We start from the raw sequence: 21694 nt of genomic DNA on the forward strand, positions 1-21694 counted from the left end.
AATCGAGTTGAATGTTTATAACAAAGCAAAAAAAAAATGCTACCACTTGCGGTTATTATGCATACAGACTATATATTTTAACATTTCAGGGCAGGTACCACCTATAAAGTAAATGTTTTTGGAATGTTTGATGGAGGAGAAAGTTCACCACTTGTTGGACAAGAAATGACAACTCTCTCTGACACAACTGTAATGCCAGTTTTATCCTCTGGTAAGAAATTGAGTTACATTCCCCTAGGAAAAGTCAGTATTTTGCAACTTTTTTTCAAATATGAATTGTTAGGTGAATCATACCATGAAAATTGACTATTAAATATTACACTAAAATTTATTTCAGTAACATATCCTTAAAAAATTCTTCAAAGATCCAGCTAAGCACACTTTTACCAACATTTTTTAAGGATTTCTTGTCAGTATTGCCTTAGTTACATAGTACTGTATTATTTAAAGTTGAGATTTTACAATGATAATATACATTATCTTTAGTATTTAATATACATTATCTTTAATCTCTTTCTAATGATTAAAATGCAGTTTTATTTTGTTAAAGTAATCGTAAAAATGATTTGTCTGGGCTGAGCAAGCAGCACTGGGTTCTGTAAATAGGTGGGCAACTAAGACTTGGGAAGCAAAATGGTAACATAAAGCCCTCATACTTTTCTGCTCCTGCCATGACTACAACTTTGATACGCATGAAGCTAGTTTTGAACATTCTTCCAGGTGAGGGTGGTGGGTAGAGTTTGCTTCTACATATTTTAATCATTTGCTAACAAAGAGTAGGTCTTGGCAGATCAGGAGCAGACTTGTAAAGGCTTAGGTGCTTGGAATAGTACTTGGGAATCCTAACTCCTGATGGAGCGTCCAATACGCAGTGGCGCCTTTGTAGTGTGATGGGCGTCACTGAACCTTTCTCAGTGAGTTTTTTTTTTTTTGTTGTTGTTGTTGTTTTGTAATACAAAGATCAGTTGCTAACATGGCAAGAAGTTGAAAAATTTGTAGCTGGTAACATAAGCTTCTGGAAAAGAAAGCGTTTGGAAACATGGATGTGGATAAAAGGAGTGAAAGGGTCAACTCTTGCTGTTTTGCATTAATGTTCAATTGTTTCTCTTATGATGATGTTAATTAACTGACTTATATTTTTATTTTGTAGCTTGTGCACAGAGGATATTGGGATAATTCTCTCTTTCCAAAGCACCCTAGCTTTGTATCAGTGTTTGTGCCTGTGGTCTCTGTAGCTCTCAATCTGTATACTTGTTTGTATCTTTTTTCTAGATTGTCTTCCTTCTCTCTTGATTTTTTAAATGTGCAGACCTCACCAGCTGTATCTACCTGATTGTTATACATAGTAGATGATTAAGTTAAATAATTAAAAACTAAATAATAGCTATCAGATTTTTAAACACTATATCTTTACTTCAAAACGTTCTAATTTTAAGAGTTATGTGCCTAATCCTTCATAATATATGTAATACTGGGGGCTTTAATTAATTGAAAAGATATTTATGGCTCACTGAAACTTTTTCTAGCTTACACATTTTAACAGCTCATCTCATACTTGTCTGCTAATGACTGTTGAATATTTAGAAAAACGCAACATCCAATCTAGATCACGTTAAAAGTTTTATTAAAATTGTTATTGTCTTATCGTTAGGTGGCTGTACATTCCCACTTATATATTTTACCTTTTGGGTTTGTGAGCTCATTCAAATTTACGATGACGGTTTAAGTCTCCGTGTTCTATGATTGCGGCCAGAAATATAGTCAAAGATGAAGGAAAGATTTTCCACCGAATTAATTATTGGAGGGATGGATGCTCCCTATGACTCTTATTTGAGGTTAATAAATCGTATGGACATGTTTTCAAAGCCTTCAACTCCAAATTACATCAATGAGCCACAGAACTGAGACAGTTAGGCGACCCTGAGCCCCAGGGGGTGGCAGAGGCATGGCTAGGAGGTAACTGACAAAGAATGTGCTCCTTACTCTGTGCTGTCTCACGATTGCCGTGTCAGGGATGGAGTGTCTCACCAGGGCTGAAGCAGACATCGTGCTGCTGGTGGATGGGTCGTGGAGCATCGGCCGGGCGAATTTTAGAACCGTGAGGAGCTTCATCTCCCGCATCGTGGAAGTCTTTGAGATTGGCCCCAAAAGAGTACAGATCGGTAGGTGTGACAACATTGAAGGCATTTAGACGTCTTCGTCACGCTCTTTTATACATGCTAATGCCAATGGTGTCCTTTTAGCCCTTGCTCAGTATAGCGGGGACCCCAGAACAGAGTGGCAGTTAAATGCTCACAAAGACAAGAAGAGCTTGTTGCAGGCTGTGGCGAACCTGCCTTACAAAGGAGGCAACACCCTCACAGGTGAGTCAGAGATGCTCCAGCGCGCTGTCAGCTCTTGCTTTCGGTCAAAGCTTGTGGCTGAATAACGATGTGACTGATGCTCTTTTAACAATCCCACTAGGCATGGCTTTGAATTTCATTCGCCAACAGAGCTTCAAGACCCAAGGTGGCATGAGGCCTCGAGCTCGAAAAATCGGCGTTCTCATCACTGACGGAAAATCACAAGATGACGTTGAGGCACCTTCAAAAAAACTCAAGGATGAAGGCGTGGAACTGTTTGCTGTTGGTGAGCATTGAAGAGAATTGCCCCGCCCCCAGGGGTGACAAATGTGCCGAGGATATTTTTGTAGTTAAAGATATTTTCTGAAGCATGAAAAAACAAACAGACACATTTGCCCTATCACATTATTTATCAAAATAATGTACCAGGAAGTTCATTCATGTTTTTCTTTTCTCCTCGTAATGGGACGAAACGACATGGCTTCTTGGAAGAGAGTAATGAATCAAGAAGACAAATGTACTATTAATAGGATTCAGGAAAATTCTTGTTTGGTTTTCCACAGCACCATGTTTATTTTTGATATCCATTATTTCACTTTCCAGAAAAAACACTGAGGAGACCCTTTTTGGCGGGGAATCAGCGCTAGAAGCATTTAGAAGAAGCTAAACAAAATAGCCTTTAGTTTATATTATTTTTGTTTCTATGTTATATATGTAATCATTTTATTATTCAGGAAAATCATATATACATTCTAGTTAACACTGAATATATAACGGTAGCCCATGAAATATTTGCTTTGTTCCATTAATTTTTTTCTGAGACATGCTTTTAATTTCTGTATATCCATTTCTCCCAAGGTATTAAAAATGCTGATGAGGTTGAGTTAAAGATGATTGCAACAGATCCCGATGATACCCATGCATACAATGTGGCGGATTTTGAGTCCCTCTCCAGGATCGTAGATGACCTCATCGTCAACTTGTGTAACAGCGTCAAAGGTCCAGGTAAGGTTAGCCCAGGGTTCCTCACCCTCAGCACTATTTGTATTTTGGTCCAGATAATTCTTTTTAGGATGGAGGAAGTGGATTCTTTTGTGCATTGTGAGATGTTTAGCAGCATCCCTGGACTCTTCCCGCTGGACACCAGTAGCATCCCCCCGAGTCATGACGACTAAAAATATCTTCAGAATTTGCCAAATGTGTGCTGGGGAGAATATTGCCTCCAGCTGAGAATCATTGATTTAGTCCCTGATTTTTTTCTGATGGCATCAAACTGTACATGACTTCTAGCTTATTTGAGGATACATTTAGTTTATATGTGCCTGCACCACACACACACACACACACACACACACAAGTGAGATCGGGGAAGAAAGAGAGATGCTTTCTTTCCTGGTGTATATCTGTTCTCTGATAAAGCATCTTCACTCTACATAACTATTAAATGGATGTTCCCAGACTTTTATTTTCTAAAGTTTGCTGCCTTTTGGTTTTGATTAGAAATGGAAGAGGGGTCTTATATATGATTTGCTTTGCCCCAACTACAGATGATCACATTTGATACTTTGCACTTGTAATCTCTAAATATAAAGACAAATTACAATATTAGAGTTTGGACTTTTAGAAAGGATATCATCTCTCTTTACCACTGAAGAAACAGATTTCGAGAAGTTCAATAACTTACTCAAGGCGAAATGGGTAAAGACATTTTGAGAGGTCCTTGAAAAAAGGTAGCTATTGATAAGGAATTAAGATTTAGAAATAAAATTATGGAAGTGAATTTTTAGTGACAGAGAGTGGTATAAAATGATTACTATCTGTGTAAATCATAGGACAAAACATGGTAAGCACCAAATTGAAGGTTTTTGGAAAACTAATGATAAAAACTATGGTTCTTATTATATGAGAAAAATTTCTTTTAAATACATGCAGATTCTGGTAAAGATTGTCTTTCACTAATTTATTCTGGTTTTGGAAATTTGGAATGAGTTTAATAAATAAAGTGGTAGAAATGTTTCACATGCTTTGGATACTGAGGATACATTTATTTGAATGTTCCTTCTTGAATTTCTCTCTCCAAAATTTTGCAGATTTTCTTTTTGGATTTTGAACAATAGACTGCCTTTTCCCAGGAGAAACAGACCAGCCAGGAATCCAGAATTTGTAGGCATCTGGCTCTGGATTAGCTGAGAGAGTTGTGGTTTTATTTAGTTGGAGAGAATTTTGAGTAGGGATGAAAACATCTTTTATCTCTTTTTCTTTATTTTTTTTTACATCAGCTACGTAATAGTTGCATTCATTTAGTTTCCCAGACAGTAAAATTGCTTGATAATTTTGTAGGCTTGATTATGACCCAAGTACAGTAAAGGTTAGGATACTAAGAATGGAAATTCTTTTTCTCAGCTTTGGCTTACAAAGAAAGTAGAAAGAGTTTATATGAAAATGATTTGCCATGCTCACAGAGTCACTGCATTAGGTCTCATATAATTATTATTTGGAACATCTTTCTAACGGTCCTAATGAACCTAATATTTCTATTTTCATTGACATTTATTCCAAATATTTTTCTATGTCAGTCATTTCACCTATACTTATGAACAGAGAAAACAATCACAGGCAGTAGGATATTCCCAAATTTTAGAAGACTTGGTGGTTTCTCCTGTCTCCTGAGTGAGAAAGTGGTTAGCTTCTCGTACCACTGAATTAGATCTTGTAAAGGAACTAAACATGAATAAGAAGCCAATTCTGTCTTCACAGAGTATAACTTATAGTTATGGAGATAAGACGTGAATATAAATAGTCAACATGATAATGAGGGCAGTGAACTTGGGTGGTGCCAAGAGTGATAAAGGCAGTGGAGCTGTCAGGACTCACGGTGTCATTTACTGGTATATGTCCAAGGTTAGAGACCAGAGCACGTATCCAAGGCTAAGTCAGAGGTTTTGAGTCTAGGTGACTGATAAACTGTAGTGCTTTCAGGAAGAAGGGGAGCAACTTTTCATGAAAAATAATGAGCTCAGGTTTGAATTTCCTGTGGCTGAAGAACCCTTTGGCCATCCATTCAGAGAGGACTTAGGAGTATTGGGCCTCTAAGCTGATTTACCGTAACTTTTTAGTATGTGAAAGAATACATGTAAAAGCTTGAAATATGGAGAGGAATACCATTTCAACCAAATTTAAATGTCATCACCTTGCTATAATAATGAAAAAAGTGTATGTACTTCATTTCCACGTGTAGGTGACTTGGAAGCACCTTCCAACCTAGTTATTTCTGAGCAGACCCATCGTTCTATGAGAGTGAGCTGGACGCCTCCTTCTGACAGTGTGGATAGGTATAAGGTGGAATACTACCCAGTTTCTGGAGGGAAACGGCAAGAAGTGAGTAGACAACCCACTCCTTCCTGGTCCTGAGATTGGGTCCTCCTCCTTAGGGCTCTGAGAGGAATGCTGGGGGGATGTAGGGGGCAGAACTGAGTCCAAGATGGCGCTCTCCATTTCTTGCTAGGCAAGCACTTCCATTTGGGCTTAATTAGAGGGAAAGAGCTTTGCTTAATTTCTTATGGTTTTTTAATTAAGTGTTTTAAATTAAGGATTAAGAGGATGCTTAATTTATCCATGAGTTTATATTAGAGTCATCGAGTAGGAAGGGAACATTGAAGACCTTCTAGTTTTACCCACTAATTTTACAAATAAGGAAACAACAGCTGGGAGAATAAACTGTATGCATTGTCCAAGATCTCATTGTATTCTGGTGGTTTCCAAAAACAAAAGACAATGGTCTCATTAAAATATAATTTCTAAGCTCATGGTAGTTAACTACTTCACAATTATAGGAGGAAAGAGGGAAGTGATTATAACATAAGTTGTTATTCTTTTTAAAATTTTTCCCCTAGTTTTATGTGAGCCGATTGGAAAGTAGCACAGTACTGAAAGATCTGAAGCCTGAAACTGAGTATGTTGTTAATGTGTATTCTGTGGTAGAAGATGAATACAGTGAGCCTCTGAAGGGCACAGAAAAAACCTGTAAGTCAGATTTTAAGAAAAAATCTTATCATTGTGTTATTTTTTAAGATAAAGAGGTGACAGCCCTTGTGGGATTTTTTGTGTGTTCTTTTTTAAAAAATTTTTATCGAAATGTAGTTGATTTACAGTGTTGTGTTAGTTTCAGGTGCACAGCAAAGTGATTCAGTTATGCGTATACATTCTTTTTTAGATTCTTTTCCCTTATAGGTTATTACAAGATATTGAGTAGAGTTCCCTGTGCTATACAGTAGGTCCTTGTTGTTTATCTATATTATATATAGTAGTGTGTATATATGTTAACCCCAAACTCCTAATTTCTCTGTCCCCCCTACCCCGATCCTCTTTGGTAGCCATAAGTTTGTTTTCTATGTCTGTGAGTCTATTTGTGTTTCATAAATAAGTTCATTTGTACCGTGTGGGACTTCTTTCAGCCTTCCAAATCATTCCTTTATTCGATATCCATTCAACACATATTTACTGAATGCACACTTTGTGCAGGTCCTCAATAAATACTCTGTGGTTTTCTGCTTTTACTGGCTGCTCCTGCCATCATGGGACCTGGCTGGGTAGGCATGGTCTGAGATATCTTAGAGGGAAAAGTACCTTTAACAGTTATCCACTTCTTAAGGGAAGATACCATGTGGGGAGTGGGACTCAGATTACCTGGAAGAGCAGCTTGCAGGAGTGGCCAGCTCAGTTCTTCCTGCTGGCAGTGAGAGCTTCCCCCCCCCTTTTTTTTTACTGACTTTTGGACCCTGGCCTTTACTGACTTTTGGACTCTGGCCTTTACTGACTTTTGGACTCTGGCCTTTACTGACTTTTGGACTCTGGCCTTTACTGGAGAAGCTCTAATGGCTTTGGCTTTGAGTAGAGCTTTGGGGAACGATGTTCCTCACTCCTATTCCTGGTAGGGTGTCTGAAGCCATATGAAAATACCCTTTCCTTCTCCCATCTTCGTGGCTGGGCTCCAGGAAGAAGGGAGGCCTCTTACAAGAGGCAGGAATGGGCGTCACTGAATCGCCTCTACTTACTGCTCAGTCCCTTAGGTCTTTTCTCTTATTTCCCTTTATTTTAGACCCTCAGAGGTGGGAAATAATGTATTTCATAATGGACAGGATTAATCTGCTAATTCCTTAAAACGTTAAACTCAGTCTTAGGACAAAAAATAGAAAGTTGTGTAGGTGTTAAGTGGAGAGAAGGCAGTAAGCCTTTTACTCTGCCTCATGGGCTAATCTTCTTTCTGAGGAATCCCCTAAGTTCCACTTATTAATAGATGGCACTCTCATTTAAAATGTTTTTTTTTTAAATGAAATAATATATTATGTTGGCTTTTTATGTATGAAATTTTGTGGTTGAAGAATGAAAATGGTCAACTTACAGATGTTCCGGAAAAAGAGGTTGAAATCTTAGGAAGTTGGTCTCTGTTTTGGCTTCCACATGAACTCACTAGAATGCCATTTTACACTTAAACTTCTTTGCTCTATGAAATAGTTATCACTTGCAGTCCTAGTATGAGGTGGCGATAAACAATGAGATCGGGTTTTCGCGGGAGAGGAAAGGGTTATATTAAGTCTCATTGATTTATCACAGCAACCTGTTTTCTATTTAGCATATACAAATATCAATAAGTAGGAAACGATTGAAAAATGAGTAGACTGACAAGAACTAGACTGGTGTCTTCTTTTACATTCCAACAGTGCCGGTGCCCGTGGTTAGCCTGACCATTTACGACATTGGCCCCACCACCATGCACGTGCAGTGGCAGCCAGTGGGGGGCGCTACTGGCTACGCCTTGTCCTATGAAGCCATCAACGCCACAGAGCCGACCAAACCCAAAGAGGTGGGAAGCGTTTGTTTCTTTATTGCTGGGTCTTCCTGGGACTTCACGGTTGCAGAGTCCCCATTAAGGGGCAGTTACTCACGAACTCATTTATAACTTTACACCCAAAACAGAAAAACACAGGATTAGATTTGTGACCTCTGACGAATCTTAAAAAATCATCAGCATGAGAAAGGAAATGCAGGACAGAGAAATGAAAAATCAAAGTTGTGTGAAAATCTAGCAGTCACAGATTGGTGTAATTGTCCATGCCCTGTTAGTGGAAACGTTTAATTGGAATGTGTTGTCTCCCCTCGGCCTGTCCATCGGCAGATGCGCATGGAGCCGACAGTGACCGATGTGCAGCTGAGTGACCTCTTCCCCAACACTGAGTACGCGGTCACCGTCCAGGCCGCCCTTCACGACCTCACCAGCGACCCCTTCACTGCGAGGGAGGTCACCTGTAAGACGTCGCCAGTTCTCCTTCTTCCCTTATTGCTGTGAATACAACACGCTCTTTAGGCTTCTTCTTTCACCCACTCGTGCTAACAATAATTTTGATAATTTGTGTGTCAGTTGCAGGGTTCTTACTTATGGCAATCTAATTTGAGAATTAAGTTTATTTCTGGACTTATGGCAGCATCTTAAATTGATTGTAAGATTCACATTTATTTTCCCATATTTTGAGATGTATCTTACAGTCAATGGTGTCTTACAATTGCTCTTGATGAGGTGTCAATCAGAGAATAGAACATAAAATTACGGTGCATCTTACAATCCATATTGTTGTAGATCCATGAAATATTGTATATGGCATTGGTGAGAAGGGAATATCGGGTGAGTGTAGATTCTAGGTTTAAGATCAAGATATTCTAAGTTCTTGTTGAAGTAGAAACTACGGCACACATGAATAAGTCTGTTTCTGTTAAGTAAATTAACTCAGTCCCCAAACATACTGATCATCTATGATACTCCAGTCCTGTGCTTAGGTGTTGGGAATGTATTGATAAAAATGTAGAGCAGCGTGGAGGACCCGGACTCTTTTGTGGTTTGCACTTCTCTTGTGTGTATTGTTCAGCCCCTTTTGTGTTTCTGGTTTGCTTCACTAGCACTTAGGTGCTTTTTCTTGAAAAGTGACAGTGATGGCTTTTAGGATCCTGGCCTTACCCAGCGGTAGTTTTGTTTCATGCTTCTCCAGGTGGGCATGCTGGGATTCTAAATATGTCTTGGCTTAAATTTGGTGAGTCTCAGACCACATTTCGGAGGAAATTAAGAAGTTGGAAGAAACGTTCAAGGGGGAACGGTGTTGAGACAGAAGCATGATGAGGCAGAAAAGAGAAACCCCATGAGGTAGAGCAAGATACAGTCACTGACAACAAAGAATCATCTTTCATACGTCGGATCCCGTCTGGAGCTGGTGGTTTGCAGCAGTGGGTTGACGGCAGGTGGAGAGAGTGGGGAGCGGCTGAAAGACGAATGTGGCTATGGATTTGGATGTGGGGCTAGACTGCAGCAGGAGGGGAGGAGAGGGCACAGAGAGGGGCTGAGAGACGAAAACATAAAAGGGATGGAGGTGCAGAAACATGGAAGTGGAGACAGAGATTCAGGAAGAGAGATGTACAGACTTGAAAGGAGAGACAAAGGAAGTTGGTGAAAGAGGCAGCTCGAGAGTGAGATGCGTCTCATATAACAAGAGAAAATCTCTCCATTAGTTATCCTCCTTGTCCTTTGTAAGGTAAAGCTTTGTTTGACTTGGCGAAAATTTATCATTTGGATTCTCTTCTAACTGTTTGGGCTCCTGTGGGTTTTCTTGTAAGCTTATTGGTTGCTTAATTTCGGCTCATCTTCATGCTTCACTCTTGTAACCATTTGTTTTTCTATCACATTCTTCAGGAAGCGTGACTCATTTTGATTTCTATCTTAACCGATTTAAATGTCTGATAAAGACACATGAGCTGTACATTTACGGTGAATTATGATTTATTATAGCTGAGCAACAAGTAAGAGCTTATTTAAATAGAGTGGGAGAAAGTTAACATATAAACGAGAAGTTAGAGTTGTGATAAAAATTTAAATTTATCCTGTTTTTAAAAAGCCTCCTTAAGAAGAATTCAGCTGTACCTGGTAAAATCAAAGTGCTTTTATCATCATAGCCAATTTGCTTAGTTACTTTGCTGCACACCTTTAAGTTTTCTCCAAACAACTTCTTGAAAGCTTATGTGGATGCTTTAGAGCTTTTTGGCTGAGAACCACATCTGGCCCTAATTTCTCATGCATTTCCAGTGCCTTTGCCCAGTCCTCGAGATCTGAAACTCAGAGATGTGACTCACAGCACCATGAACGTCTTATGGGAACCTGCACCTGGAAAAGTGCGTAAATACATTGTTCGCTACAAAACACCAGAAGAGGATGCCAAAGAGGTAGGTTGAGATTAGAAGGGGTTTAGAAATATTTGTTTAGTCCTAGTAGGTTTAAACAGAAGAATCTAAACAAGTATAACGTGTTTTGAATACTTGTCACTTTATGAACATAGTGTTGGAAACGTTATATATTTATAGAGCACTATTTGAATATTGATAATATATTGGACTCTCTTGCATTTAGTTTGGAAATGTTTTGCTGTGTGATATTAATCCTAAAAGCATCATCCCTTTGTAGATAAAGAGTTATAGAGTCTAGATGGCATTTCGCTCTCCTGCAGATTCTTAATATGGCGCCTGCCTTCTACGAATTACTAAAAAATGTCATAATAATGTTTCTAAAAATGAAAGCTAGCAAGGGGATGCAGGACAGAAGAGGGGGAGTTTGTCAGGGAATGGGAAGATAGGACACGAGCAGGACAGAGAGAAAGTAGGAATATAATGTCAGAGGATTGTCCCTTTGGCTTTGAGCATTTTTGAGATGATGCTGAGATGGAGAGCTATTTCCATGACAACCTGCTTCAAAGTGGAAGCAAACTGAGGAGCTTCACCAGCGAATGGGTTTAAAACTTATGTTTGCCTGAAGGGGCATTAATGTGAGAATCTCAGAGGCATTTTTGGAAGCTAGAAATGGTTTCTCTAAGCACCCAGTTACAGACTGTGCTGGTCATTTGGATGGTACACAAGCTAATTTATACCTGTGCACACATTCATTTCATTCTGGGTTTCAATGTCAAAAGCAGTACAATGACCAGTGGGTCTAATCAGCTAATGCATAGGAGAATTTTTCTGAAAGAAATCGCACAGTGATATGAGGGGAGACGGGGAAGTGAGGGAAACGATTAGGTTGTTTGAATTCCTAGGCAGTCATCATTTACCAGACACTAGTGCCAGATACAGCTCAGTACATACATTTTTTCCACTTTGGAAAAATGATCTCCAATTCCTGGACTCTTATGCAAATTGGAAAATACTGCTTTTTTTTGTACCACAATTCTTATGCTCTTGTGCTGAGAGATATAGCCAACAACAGAGGGATGTCAAAATTAAACTTTGTAAAAATAGTTCACTGCTCTATTGTAGGTAGAGGTGGACAGGTCACGGGCCAGCACACCTCTTAAAGACCTCATCTCACAGACCCGGTACACAGTCAGCGTGTCTGCAGTGTATGATGAGGGGGAGTCTCCCCCAGTGACTGCTCAAGAAACCACCCGTGAGTTGTGCTTACGCTTTATTGATAATTGGAAAACAACACTGCATGCACGTGTCACTGAACTAACTGGATTATTTCATTACTTTAAAAAATTTTTTTTTATTGCTGTATAGTTGATTTGCAATGTTGTGTTAGTTTCAGGTGTATAGCAAAGTGATTCAGTTATACACACACACGCACATGTATATACGTATTCCTTTTCAGATTCTTTTCCCTTATAGGTTATTACAAAATACTGAGTATAGTTCTCTGTGCATTTCTTAATGTTATTTTTGCCAGAATTTGATAATATTTGGGTTCATAGATTGTTTTTCACTTATTTTCTTCCCATCTTCTATCTCTATGTCCATTCCTTTTATGATAATTTCTTTCCTATTATTCTACCAGCCACTGTCACTAATTCATCTTCCAGATACTTAACCAGGGTGTGTGTGTGTGTGTGTAAGGGGGTGGGGAGAAAGCATATTGGACGTTTTCTCTGGAAAGCATGCATTAGTTATCAATTTTTTTTGAGATCTTACTCTATGTTAAGTGCTATCAGGGCTAACAAAATATAAGCATCTTTGCTCTCAGTAGTATTCCATTGTGAAGATAAAAAGTAACAATACATGGGATCATGAAAGTAAGGTGAGTTACATGGCACTCAGAGGAAGGGGAGATTCCACAGCGGGAAGGCGGAAGAATACAGGGCACCTGCAGGGGCCCCATCTTCCCTGCTCCATTCTGGGCCACCTCAAGGGATGTTGCTTTCTCTCCTTCTCATGCTGCTTCCATAGTATTTAACCCAATTATTATTGCCTGTTGGTCTCTTCCTATCTATTCTACTTCCCCCTGGCCCCTTCCTCATGAAGGCACAAACATATTTATTTTGCTCAATTTTGAATCTCCAGTTTGTCACTCAGTGCTCAGCACATCATTTCCTAATTAAATGGTGGTTAAGAAATTGAGGTCTAGAGCCAGCAGGGTTCCCAAGAAATATAATGGGAGCCACAGAGGTAACTCAAAATTTTCTAGAAAATAGAAAAGGTAAGGAGAAAAATGAATTTTCATAATGTGTTTTATTCAGCCCAGTGTATCTAAAATGTTAGCATTTCAACATTTATCAGTATACTAATTATTTATATTTCACATATGTTTTGGTAGTAATTTTTTGCAATCCGGTGTGTCTTAATTTACACTTTTAGCACATCTCAATTCAGATGCCACATTTCAAATGCCCAATAGCCACATGTGGCTGGTGGCTCCCATGGCGGACAGCACAGGAAGTCTAGAGAATTTAAGTGACTTGCCCAGCCTCGCCCAGGAAGCTAGCGGTGAGGGATCAGTGCTATGGTCCAGAACTTTACTTCCTATACAGCAACTCCCTCACCAGAGGCTCAGAAGCTTCTCCTTCAGTGCCCAGCTGTCTATCCATGATCAAGGCATCTTGTCAAATTTCACAGCCTCCTCCTTAACTTCAGACAGTATCCACTTCTGCTCTTTTCTTACCATGTGAAATCTCTTAGCAACTTTAATAACCTTCTTGGCATCAGTTCTTTCCTGGAAGGGTAGTGGCTAGAGATGAAAATTTGTCCATATGAGCAGGCTGACAGATGTTCATAAATACAGCAGGAATTTAAAGGGAAGTAAAGGAATAGTAAAGGGAAGAAAAAGTCAGGAAGAAGGACTAGTCAAAGCCTGTCATTTAATATACTAAATTAATACTTGTTTTTAATCCTTAAGATTTCCTAAGAACTTTTACATACATCCAAAGCCCACCCTTAATGGTTGGTTTGTTTTGCAGTTGTGCTTGTGAAAGTGGTATTATCTCAATGGGCCTTTTCATTGTAACTATTAGAAACAAATTTTTGGTGGCTCTGGCTTTTGTGTAGTTGGCTTTGGTTACCAGGAGATAGAGAAATAATTGACAATGAAAGCTCAGAACTGGTGTCAGATGTTCCAGATTGCTTGTGCTGCAAACCAGCTGCAGTGCCTGGTCAACAGAAGGGCTCTTAGTTGGGGTTGCAGCCATCATCAGCACTGCAGGGCTAGTCCTGTCTCTGAATAGAGTTGATACAGTCAGCGTCACATTGTGTGTAAGGTTAGTGATCTGCAGGAAAAGCTTATGCGTGGATTACTTAGATCATAAGATTTCATGGACCATGAAGGTCCATGAACTCTCTGATATTATGGGCTAAAGTTTATGCTTCTGTACTGCTGTGCAAAAGAGTCCAGGGTTTTCCTTAGATTCTCCAAAAGTGGGAGGGACAAAACGATGAAGAGCCACTGTGTTAGAACAGTATGACTAAACGGTACCTTTAAAAAAAAAAATCACCATTTTAATAGACGGGAAGTAGTCTGTTATAGCCATAAAATGCTTGCAGTTTTCGGGGCTCTCTCTCATATTTACTTTCAAATGAACTGAATTGGTTAGATACTTGGCTCTAAGCAATGTTGTCAGCCAGTTTTCCCATGTCCATTAAAATAGAACAAGGCAGTTTTATTATATTAAGTTTGGGGATCACATCGAAAACCAGTCCTGCCTTTTCTCATGACAGGCACCGTGCCAGCGCCAACAAACCTACAGATAACTGAAGTGACTCCAGAGAGTTTCAGAGGGACCTGGGATCACGGAGCTTCTGATGTGTCTCTCTACAGAATCACCTGGGCACCTTCTGGAAGCACAGATAAGATGGAGGTAGTGTTAACTCTTTTTCTCTCTCTCTCTCTTTTTTAAATCGCATTTCATTATAGGGACTCTTGCTTGAAATGTGCATTACCTCTGTTGCCTGAAAAGCATCCTTTCCTACTAGTGACTTTAGAGCTCATGGCGTGCCTCAAAGCAGGAGGAATATCTGGCTAAATGATGTCAACCAACTGCCATGGAGTGCATGATGTAGCTGGTGACTTAACCTTGTGTGGGTTTGTTGTTTCTTCCTCTTTCCCTAAGACCATCCTAAATGGAGATGAGAATACTTTGGTGTTTGAAAACCTGAACCCGAACACTCTCTATGAAGTTTCTGTTACGGCCATCTATCCTGATGAGTCAGAAAGCGACGACCTGAGTGGCAGCGAGCGCACATGTAGGTGTTCAGCCTTCCATACGACATTGTTATCTTAATATGAATAGAATAGAGCTATGCCTATATTCGTAATATATCCCCATATTCTGTTTTTTGTAGTGCGTTTGATACCCTTAACAACACAAGGTAAGAATTTAATTTGCTGATTGTACGGATGACCAAATAATGAATGAATGAATGAAAAATAACACAAAATCCATTGCAAACAGGCCTTCTGCTTTTAAATCGTAAGGTGTTGATTGGGGCCTCTCTTAAACAGGTCTTTCTCGAAAATCTTTGCTCTTTGCTACTATTTGTTGAGGAGTCATTTGAGAGTCAATGACCATCATTTACCATCGGGTCAAATTTAGTTCTAAACCTAGGGGCAAGATGGGAATAAAGACACAGACCTACTAGAGAATGGACTTGAGGATATGGGGAGGGGGAAGGGGAAGCTGGGACAAAGTGAGAGAGAGGCATGGACATATATACACTACCAAATGTAAAATAGATAGCTAGTGGGAAGCAGCCGCATAGCACAGGGAGATCAGCTCTGTGCTTTGTGACCACCTGGAGGGGTGGGATAGGGAGGGTGGGAGGGAGGGAGACGCAAGAGGGAGGAGATATGGGGATATATGTATACATATAGCTGATTCACTTTGTTATACAGCAGAAACTAACGCACCACTGTAAAGCAATTATACTCCAATAAAGATGTTAAAAAAATTTAGTTCTAAGCCTAGAAGTATACAGCTCTCTTGATTTCCTTGGGAACAGTGCATATTTGTGGGAGAGGCATTCTCCAGTTTGTTTACTCTGTTTCTCAACAATCCTTTTTCAGCTCCAAAAAGTGGCCCACGGAACCTTCAGGTGTACAATGCAACTTCTAACAGCTTGACTGTTAAGTGGGATCCTGCTAGCGGTCGTGTGCAGAAGTACAGAATCACCTATCAGCCTTCAGCAGGGGAAGGCAATGAACAAACGGTAATTCATTTTGAAAAAACGTGACTTGGATGAATTCTACCCTCTCCCCCTCAGACCCCTCTCACTCCCAGCGTTTAGTTAGTCACACTTACTGTTTTCAGAGTTGCAAGATTTACTGTATTGGATGGAATTTTTTGGCTTCATCCCTGATGGAGCCTCACAGCATCAGGCATGTGCCTCAATGCACTCATGTTTTCCTTAAAAACTATTAGGGATGGGTCATCCATGAAGATAGCTAGATTTCTGACTCTATTTGTGTTTTCATTTCTTACATCTCTAACTTGATCAAGTGTTGAGAGTTTGCTAAACTTCCATTATTCTAATTTTTCTGTTTTTTTCCATGTCGTAAGGTATCTTCTAGATCTGATGTTTCTAGATCTGGGTATCTGTTCAACCTAACTTACACTATTTATCACTTTTATATTTTTCCAAATGGAGCTTCCTGAGAAGGACTGTAGGACTGTAAACTCGGCCTTCATCTTCTTTTTCTTCCCAGCCTTCCCGTATTTAACAAGAGCCCTGTCCATTTACCTTGCTTACTTTAGCTGTCTGTCTTTGAACCTTCTTCAGCTTTGTTTTATGAAATGTGTGACCAGAACTGCACACATTACCCTGGGTCAGGAATCAGCATGATTTTTACACAGATAGGGTGATGCTTTCTGATTTATTTCAAATCCCTCTTTTGGTGAGGTCTAGCATTCTGTTGACTGTTGGGGGCTGTGATTTTTCCTCATGTTGCCTTAGAGAGAGTGAGTTATTAACTTTTAATTGTCTGACTCTCTGAGCTCCAGCAAATGGGTCATACCTCTTCCCAGTTTAGAGGTGTTAGCAGAGGTAGATGCTGGCAGTGGTTAAAGGTCTCTGAACCTGCGCAGGAAGTGGGTTTAGCTGAACTAGTGCTCTTGTGAGCTGCTCTGTTGAGGTTTCCATAGATCTAGACTTAGTGTGATACATTTGGATTAAGAATTTCTTATAGTTTATCAATAGTAAACTAAATACAAGTGTCATCAACTGGCTTTTATATAAAATAAGACACATTTGATGGACTGATATTTTAATGGCAGAAACAGAACTTTCGTCTGTGCCAGGCCAGATTTAGGCAAAGCTTGTCCTTAGCATTTCTGTTCTTGGTGATACTGACCATCCAACTGCTGCCCTGGGTCTCTCTTTCCTGTCTCTCAGCTGTTTGTTATAATTAGAAGGAGTCTCATAAACTGATCCTCTGTACAGTATTAGCTGATAGTCCCTTAAGGTCTGTTATTCTTAAGGATATTTGCATTTTAACGCTAGTCTATGAAATAAAGTAATGAATCACTGATGCTGGCATATTTTGGAGAGCTGGATGGGAGAAGCAGGCACACACCATTCTGCTTCATCCTGAGGCTAGTTCTACTAAGTGGATGCTTTCAGATTTGTTAAGTATCAAATACATTGATACTTGGTTCTCATAACCTCAAATACTAAATTTGTTTGAATTAGCCACTGTGGTTCAATTTGCCCATAATTGAGGAAGAATACAGTGCTTCACTGAGGTTTCCTCTGAAAGGCAGACTGCTTGAGTGAATGCGTGCTAAGTGGGAAACATCTGGACCAACCATCCACATGTGGATCCGTGGGCAGCATGCCATTTTCATGCGATTTTAATTAGTATGGCATAAACATCTGAATTTGGTAGACCGTTAACAAATCATACAAATTTCCTTTCAGTAAGATAACTAGGCGGCCTTAAGCAATGAATAAAACCCTTCAGACTCTGTAATCAGAGGATATTGAAAAAGCTTCATACCACAAGGCTGGAATCCTGAGTGTGGCCTGGCAGAGTGTCCCGTCACGTAGTTTACACAGCTCATGCTGTTAGAGGGGCAGTTTTTGAGGGGGAAAACCAAAAGCTTTAGATCTTTTGCTGAATCATTTTAATATGTTTCTAAAGCGAATAAAAAACATCTGTAAAAAGGTAAGAATAATACTTAAATGGTGCAGAGCCTCTACTATTGTGCAATTCTTTGCTATCTTAAAGTTCCTTTGCAGCTCACTTATGATAAATGCCTTTTTGGGGAAGAGATCTGTGAAATGTGTCTTGGATGAAATTTCACAGTGCTGGCGGCTAGCAAGTTGAAATAGCTTTTTAAGGTCACCAGTTTAAGGCTTAAAATCCTTTCCTTTTTATGATTGAAAGTGCATATTTTACATTTAACATTGTACCCTAAGATATATTTTCAGCTTTCACTGTGGGACCTGCTTCCAGATCTTGGCAAAGGTCTCAAGCAGCTCCCCTGTAGAAAGAGCTTTTTCTAACAGATTAGTGAGATGGAGAGAGCAAGGCTCACACTTCTCCCTGTTTTACTCAAGACCATGGTAGGAGGCCGGCAAAACAGTGTGCTGCTACAGAAGCTGAAGCCTGACACGCCTTACACAATCACTGTGTCCTCCCTGTATCCAGATGGTGAAGGCGGTCGCATGACAGGAAGGGGCAAGACCAGTAAGTGAACCCAGACTCCTACGGCTTTTTAAATACCGTTCATGAGGATGGAATCACATCTTTCTCTGGAAACCCTGGGGTGACCCAGCCTTTTGCTAATCTTTTAAAATGCATGTTAATAATGATCTTAATTGTTTTGAATATCCTTACTTGGAGTCATCTGTCTCTGTTCAAGGAGCAAGACGTCTATTGCTTTCTAGGATAAAACAAACAAAAACCGCTCAGGGGCCAAAATCTCTCTGGAGAGATGAGACATGTGTCAGATGATCACAGACATTCTTTCACTTCTTCAGGACTTCAACAAATATTTGTGGGGTGGGGAGACATCAGTGAGCCTGTGTTTTGTGAGCGCTGGGTTGTCAGGACCACACTGTGAGGTGCTTTCCGTGTATTTCAGAACCTTTGAATACCGTGAGGAACCTCAGAGTGTACGACCCTTCCACCAGCACTTTGAACGTTCGCTGGGACCACGCAGAGGGCAATCCTCGCCAGTACAAGCTCTTCTACGCACCCACAGCAGGCGGTCCGGAGGAACTGGTACTTATTTCCTGTAGGGAAAAAAGCATGTTTGTTTTAGCTGTAGCTGAATGATTGCAAAGTGGAGCTAAAGGGTTAACCAACTTACCTTAGTGCTGAAGAAGTTCATATGCATTTAGTAGGACTTGACAGAGGGTGGTTGGTTGGTGTCTTGTGCCTGGGTGATCAGAGAGTTTTTGCGGGGGATTGGGGCTAGGGGAAATAATCATTCCAGGGAGTTCTGAGAGGGAGCCTGGGGTGAGCGTAGAGAAGTCTTCAGAAACTCTTATAACAGTTCGTCTGGGGGCACATCATTACATCCCAATATTATAGAACTTGCTTCTTGACTTGGTCTTGAGTTAATATTTTGAGTATTCTATTATTCAAAGTATTATTTCTTTTACAAGTTTTTCAACTCAGATACTTTACATTTTATTAAAATCTTTAGGTACCAATCCCTGGGAATACCAATTATGCCATTCTTAGGAATCTGCAGCCAGATACCGCATACACTGTTACAGTAGTTCCCGTTTATTCTGAAGGTGATGGAGGACGCACATCAGATACTGGAAGGACATGTAAGTAAGAAGGCCGCAAAATATAGCTTTTTCGCGATACCTTTTGCTTTTCCGTGTAAAGGCCATATAGGCCCATTGAAGAACATTTGGAAAATTCATGATAGAACAAAAACATAAAAATTACCCATAGTTTACCATCCAAACACCACCAACTGTTAATATTTTAGTGTATGAAATAAAAAGTTATAATGGCATTCTTCTTCTGAAATGATAATTTCAGGATTTATAAATGTGTAGGTAATCACCAGTATTGTTTCACTCACGAAAGTTCATGAGCTTTGCTTTGTGCCTTATACATTTGTGTGAAGCAGTGTTTTGTAATTGGCTTTCGTAGTGTCAATTGTTGAAATCTGTCCGTCACATTACTTGATCGCACATTTCTCTGCTTTGCTGATGAAGTGCTTTTTGGCGCTGAAAATCTGTGTGCTTTCATTTGCCATCAACATCTTGAGAAATCAGCGTATAGTGGTTTTACAATTCTTTCTAGTACTGCTTAAAGGCTTTGGGGCATACCTATAAATATTTCTTTGGCTTTAAAAATACACTTGCTGATGGCTAAAAGAGAGCAAATGCAGACGACTTCTTTTGGCAAAAGATTAGTGGTCTGGAAAGATGATGTTATTGGCTAAACTAGAGTTTGGGGTTAATACATGGATTTAATTTGCATGTTTTCTAAGTCCCTATTGGGGCAGTTAACTGAGAACTGAGTGTATCTTTTCTCCCTCCTTTTGCCTTTTCTTTTAATCACAGAAGACATTCAGTATCTATTTGTTGAATGGGAAGGAATGAATGGGTGAATGTAGCTGATGGAATTAGATGGCTTCATCGGTGTTGTCAGTTTTCACCTAGAAGGCAGAGCTATAAAATCCTGTTCTCTATCTCTCCATTACCTGTGTTGGAAAACTGAAGCTTCTTGTCTCTTGCCCCTTGTTCTTTTATGGCCAACCCAGTGCTATTATTGTACTTTTACTAGCTTGTTTTTATTGGCAACAACTTTGCTTCCATATAGACCAAGGACATAGTTGGCTAATTTTGACTACATTTGGATTTGGAGAATTTTAATCTGCTTTTGTGGGTAGATAATTAGAAGTTTAAGGGGGACAGTATTTTATCCCGTTACAGAGTAGAAGTTTTGGAGAATTGATAGCAAAAGCTTGACATATATAAACAGATGTAAGAAATATGTGTTGGCTTTTCTTTCCTTAGTGGTGAGAGGGCTGGCAAGGAACGTCCAAGTGTACAATCCAACGCCAAACAGCCTGGACGTTCGCTGGGGCTCGGCGCCAGGGCCGGTGCAGCAGTACCGCGTCGTGTATTCGCCCCTGGATGGCTCGAGACCCTCGGAATCTGTAAGTCGTGCTGTCGTCGTAGAGCTCGACAGAAGAATGCTGTAGATATTACTGTGCCTCCTGCTCTAGTTGCTGGCCCGGAGCAATAAGTCAGTTGGTGTGGTACCAGGTCTCCTGGAAACTTCCTTTCCTGATGGGCTTAGTCTCAAGTTTGTGTCCTGTTTGGTTGCCTGTGAGGATGCAAGCCACGGGCATGCCCATGTGTAATGCTTAGATGACTGCTTTTGATGAATTAAAGTAGGTGTATTAACTATAGGGTTAGTTAGCAAAAATGGATTTTGGAAAAATGCAAATTAGCTATATAAGTTAAAAGCCCCAGCAGTGAATGCAAATCACTGCTAGACCTTGTCAGTATGGGCTTTTGTTGTAACATACACGTCTTTGTTATGAAAATGCCTTAAAGTTTGCCTTCATGGGCTCTTAACAAGTTGCCCAATCTATCTTCAATCCATAGGACTATGCAGTTTTCTAAGTAGATTAATAATTTTGAGATCGGAAATTACTGATTTGACAAGGGATAGAACACCTATGGGAAAGTAAATTTATAGACTAATTTAATTTACAACTCTCTACCAAAATAAACAATGACGATGAACAAAGGTAAACAAATGAGGAGCGATAGATGTGTTCCGTAAGAACATTGATTTGTATGTCCCTGTGTATGATAGGACACATTCAGACAGTACTGCCCTTATCCATTGCATGGAGTAGCTCTCTATTTTACCAGTGTGTGTGTATGTGTGTGTGTGTGTGTGTCTGTGTGTGTGTGTGTGTGTGGTCCCTTTTCTTATGTGTATCTAACATCTGGGATCCTTTTGGGTAACTATCATGAGCCCTGGATGTTGTATTTGAGAACCTGTATCATGAACACAAATGGGAGATAGTTGAAGTTACTAAGGGTCAAGTATGAACTAACACTTCTGGAGAGGA

At 39.8% G+C, this 21694-nt stretch overlaps 1 protein-coding gene across 4 annotated transcripts in view; it reads left to right on the forward strand.

The window, feature by feature from the left end:
- The window catches only part of COL12A1 (collagen type XII alpha 1 chain), a 114937-nt gene that overhangs the window by 43317 nt on the left and 49926 nt on the right, over nt 1-21694 (forward strand). For 2 of the 4 annotated variants that reach the window (XM_081250402.1, XM_081250404.1), the window contains exons 17-35: nt 90-211; nt 2013-2162; nt 2244-2363; nt 2464-2628; nt 3201-3347; nt 5581-5720; nt 6236-6365; nt 8063-8205; nt 8518-8647; nt 10468-10604; nt 11688-11817; nt 14355-14494; nt 14747-14879; nt 14979-15005; nt 15700-15842; nt 18192-18321; nt 18719-18858; nt 19286-19415; nt 20622-20764. In XM_081250402.1, coding sequence (XP_081106528.1) covers nt 90-211; nt 2013-2162; nt 2244-2363; nt 2464-2628; nt 3201-3347; nt 5581-5720; nt 6236-6365; nt 8063-8205; nt 8518-8647; nt 10468-10604; nt 11688-11817; nt 14355-14494; nt 14747-14879; nt 14979-15005; nt 15700-15842; nt 18192-18321; nt 18719-18858; nt 19286-19415; nt 20622-20764 — 2500 coding nt within the window. The remainder of the gene's footprint in view (nt 1-89; nt 212-2012; nt 2163-2243; nt 2364-2463; nt 2629-3200; nt 3348-5580; nt 5721-6235; nt 6366-8062; nt 8206-8517; nt 8648-10467; nt 10605-11687; nt 11818-14354; nt 14495-14746; nt 14880-14978; nt 15006-15699; nt 15843-18191; nt 18322-18718; nt 18859-19285; nt 19416-20621; nt 20765-21694) is intronic. The other 2 variants (XM_081250403.1, XM_081250405.1) reach the window with 2 other exon arrangements.

Source organism: Mesoplodon bidens (genome assembly GCF_964165515.1).
Source record: "Mesoplodon bidens genome assembly, chromosome: 12".
In the NCBI taxonomy this organism is placed as follows: domain Eukaryota; kingdom Metazoa; phylum Chordata; class Mammalia; order Artiodactyla; family Ziphiidae; genus Mesoplodon; species Mesoplodon bidens.